A 4,264-nucleotide genomic window follows, 5' to 3' on the forward strand; every position below is an offset into this window, starting at 1 on the left:
AGAACAAAGTAACAAAAACTGAAATGGCATTCATTTTTTTAAATATGTCGTGGAGTAATAGATTTATTTATTTTTCTTCTTAAGAGAGTACCAGAATGTGTATTTCATGTTAGTATTTCAAAAAATCTCCTGGGGGAGAATCCCCGCAGACCCCCCTGCAGGGGTCGGGTTTTCAGCATGTCAACTCTTTCATCTGTGGGGAAATTGCAGGATTGGCTCCAGGTTGCACTTTTTATTTACTACAAGACAAATGTGCCGTTAGATTTCATACAGTTCCATTTGGATCGAGACAGGGAAATAATCCAAACCTCACGCGTGGCGTTTCACTGTCAAGGGGAGCGATATAGCGTGTATGTAATTACATTGCAAATACTGACTTGATCCCCACCACTGTATGGGTTAGCCCTACCATAGATTACCCGACAAAAATACTCTGGCGCCGCCACTGATGGAGAGAGATGTTCCCTTACAGGTTCCATTGTAAAGTTGGAAACCAATATATTGGATTTCACTGTGCACCTGCAGGATGTTTATCAGAACTATAATTGCAAAATTAGACTAATTTAAAGAGGATACATTATATAATATTTATTATATCATACTGGTTTTAATTTAAGTTAGATTCAATGTGACGGTACTTCCTCCATTTGAGAATGTGTATGTCCCTCTATGGCTGGGATTCCTTTCCTGTGGTAACCTGTTGATACTAGTATTGAAAATAATGTTGGATAATCAAATAAAAGTTGTCCTATTCATAATCTGTCAACTCATTGTTCAAACCCATATTTTCTCTACCTCTCATCTAATGACTTTTTTTTCCTTCTCCATTCCAGAAAACGTGTGTGGTGAGAGCTGGCACCTTGTTGGAAACTCCTGTGTGAAGATCATCACGGCGAACGACTCGTACGACAACGCCAAGCTGGCCTGCCGGAGCCACAACGCCGTGCTCGCCTCGCTCACCACGCAGAAGAAGGTGGACTTTGTGCTGAAGGAGCTGCAGATCATGAGCGTGGTGGTAAGTGGGAGGGGGGGACGGTCCTGGATATCACCTGAATTGATTAATCAGATTGGAAGCACTTGATTTACATAATGGCCTCGTCAAATACATGTATGTGAATAACAAGTACAGTAAGTGCTTCTGAGATATAGAGGGGATAGAAGTATAAAGCAGCTCTAAATGAAGAAAGTAAAGTACAAGTATCTCACAATTGTACAGTCAAAACTATTTACAGTGCAGAGCTCGAGTAAAAGTGACTTTCCACCACTAATAATTATACATCAGCTACATAAATAAGAATACACTGTTCAGATTGCCTCTTCCATGTTATAGTAGACAAAACAAAACTAACACCACATATTTGAAATAATTGTGTTTGTGGTAGCTGCCCTCTTTAAAATGCTGCTTGTTATCTCCAGGTGAGCTCTGCTTGATTATCTTTGTCTTAATTCCTTGGAGTAGTGAGAGTGAAACAAATCTACCACTAACAGATTATTTCCTCCGACATCTTTTACTCGCTCCATTCGAGCTAATACACAGAAATCTATCTAATCATCAGATGCACGTCACATACCACGGATGTGAGAATGACGAGGAGATGTACACTGTTAGCTTTCATCTTTACATCCAGTTTGTACACAGCCATAACACACATGGGATATGAAAACAAGTGGAGATATGCGAAGGTTGCATTTTACCCAGAGATGCAGCACGCAAAGTGATTAACTAAATGAATACTGAATGTGTTCATCTTTGAAGATATTTGCTTGGCCTTGTAGCTTTTCTCATGGTTGCTTGTAATGATGGTAATCAACCCATTTCAAAGTTGGTTCATATATGAATTATAATTTAATGTAAATGCATAACACCCAGTTGCACTGAGGTCAATGAGGATGGGACTAAGTCTGGCACTTAGCAAAGAAAAACAAATAAATTAAACATAGAATCTGCGTAACTTACCTTTTTTTTTATTTTGTAAACCAGAGTTTTGATTACATTTGATTCACCAGCAATACATATTTATGTGAAAAGATTAACAGAGAATGATTTGGAAACTATTTTGATTATTCATAAATACTTGTACTAATTACCATGAATACCAACAATTCTCCAATAAGAGGATTATCTGCTCTGTCTTTAAAATCATTGTAAACAAATTATTTTAAATAAGACGACATTTGATGACCTTACCGTCGGATCTAGAATTTTCCATTTCTTGTCCTATAATGGAAATCATACAATCCTTCATATTTACTGAATGAATGATTATGCTCTATGGAAAGAAGTCTCACATTTTCATGCTGGGTGGGGACCCATGTTATTTGACTAATCACAGCTAAATCTGTCTAAATATTAGGGTATGTGTCTCCACTTGAGTTCACTGTGGAATTACATCATCCTGAATGTTTCAAACAAAGCACTGTGAGCTCTAATTATCTGTTCTGCACTTCAATGAAACGCGGTGTCATGCACAGCTGCAGCGCTGCTTTAGTTTCAGACACAACCACTGCCATCCCTCACTGAAGCCACCCGTGCTAAAATGTTACCCACTTACGATCCTACAAAGTGCGCTGGAAACCCGCTGAGCATATGTAATGTGGACGCTAAACGAGACAAAGACATTGAGTTTAAATCACAAAGTGGAGCTGGGATTCATCCATACTAATGAAATTGTGCAGATTTCCCCTGTTGTCTAAATTCAATTGCCATGGTCAGTTCCAGGTAATCTTTGCGCTTAAAGGCAGAGGAGAAGAAGTAATTTCTCCAGAATAATATATGTGTTCACCCTGACCAGTCTAACAATGAAATGCTGCACAGCCACAGAGACACGTGCTTCACAAGTCCTCCTGTCATGTTATATAGACGCCGTTTGTGCTGTTTAGCACTTCCTACTATTTACAGACCGGATCAATCAATCCCAGAAATGCAATTAAATCCTAATGGAACAGTAATTCTCTCTTTGTTTACTACTGCTGCAACAACATGGCCATTGATTAGAGATGGGACGGATAACAGAGCCTCCCAGGTGGAGGAAGTAAAGCTGCTTCTAGTACCGCCAAGGGAAATGTATTCAGTGTAGGAGATTTATTGTTGCTCACAGCCTGCGCAAGTCGTGATTCCTGAAACAAAACAAAACCATTTTTTTCTTGACATGATTTTCATCAATGTCACATTAGTTTTTATTCACAGATTAACTTAACTTGTCTCTTTTTCAACCGTTTTTTTAATGAGCTTTTAACATTAGACGTTGACCAAACACTAAGAGAATGTTAAAAAGAAAATTTACAAAATGATATACTCTAAAAGACAACAATTTAACAATGATTTTTTTCAACATTAATTAAATTGATCCGTTTTTGGTCGATAAAATGTATAAAAATTGTGAAAAAAATCATTTTCCAAAAGCACATTTGTAACATTTATTTGGTCACCTTACCCACAGTTTTAATATGATATAAAAAAGATACAATCTGGAAAATCTACATATTTGAAATGCTGAAAACGGTTTATTTTTCATGCAAACATGGCAGAAAATGCTAAGTGATTATTCGTTCTCTAATCATTAAAGCTATAATGACGAGTAGTGTAAGTAAACAGTAGTCAAGCTTTGAGCGGTGATCAAATGTATGGAAAACAATGTTTTATTGTGTGTAATATCCTTGTTTTGACTTTGTGGTGCTGCTGTGTGTTTGCAGTACAAGGCCTCTTTGACGCCCTGGGTGGGGCTCAGGAAGATCAACGTGTCGTACTGGTGCTGGGAGGACATGTCTCCCTTCACCAACACCTCGCTGCAGTGGCTGCCCGGAGAGCCCAGCGACGCCGGATTCTGTGGATATCTGGCCGAGCCGGCTTCCAGCGGACTGAAGGCTCAGACCTGCATCAACCCGGTGAATGGCAGCCTGTGTGAACGACCAGGTGGGTGCTAAAATACTTAAAGGGGACCTATTATCCAAAATCCACTTTTTCATGTCTTTTCTACATCAACATGTGTCCCCTCTGTGTAAAGATATTCTGAAAGTTTCAGGAAAAAAGATTCTCTCACTTTTTCTCCTGATCCATTTATATAAAAACCTGTCTGAAGATGAGCTGATCAGATTTTGGCCACTTTATGATGTCATAACGATTTTTTGGCTTGTGTAACCATTAGCCAATCAGCAACCAAGGTAACCCCCCCTAATCTAAACCTCACGCGTGGCGTTTCACTGTCAAGGGGAGCGTGTATGTAATTACATTGCAAATACTGACTTGAGCCCCACCACTGTATGG

At 39.0% G+C, this 4,264-nt stretch overlaps 1 protein-coding gene across 1 annotated transcript in view; it reads left to right on the forward strand.

Annotated features, from left to right (window-relative positions):
- The window catches only part of LOC104951823 (attractin-like), a 14,180-nt gene that overhangs the window by 6,721 nt on the left and 3,195 nt on the right, over positions 1-4,264 (forward strand). The window contains exons 6-7 of the mRNA XM_010778558.1: positions 834-1,015; positions 3,694-3,913. Coding sequence (XP_010776860.1) covers positions 834-1,015; positions 3,694-3,913 — 402 coding nt within the window. The remainder of the gene's footprint in view (positions 1-833; positions 1,016-3,693; positions 3,914-4,264) is intronic.

This window comes from Notothenia coriiceps, unplaced genomic scaffold, assembly GCF_000735185.1.
Source record: "Notothenia coriiceps isolate Sejong01 unplaced genomic scaffold, NC01 NC01_scaffold00000339, whole genome shotgun sequence".
Classification (NCBI taxonomy): domain Eukaryota; kingdom Metazoa; phylum Chordata; class Actinopteri; order Perciformes; family Nototheniidae; genus Notothenia; species Notothenia coriiceps.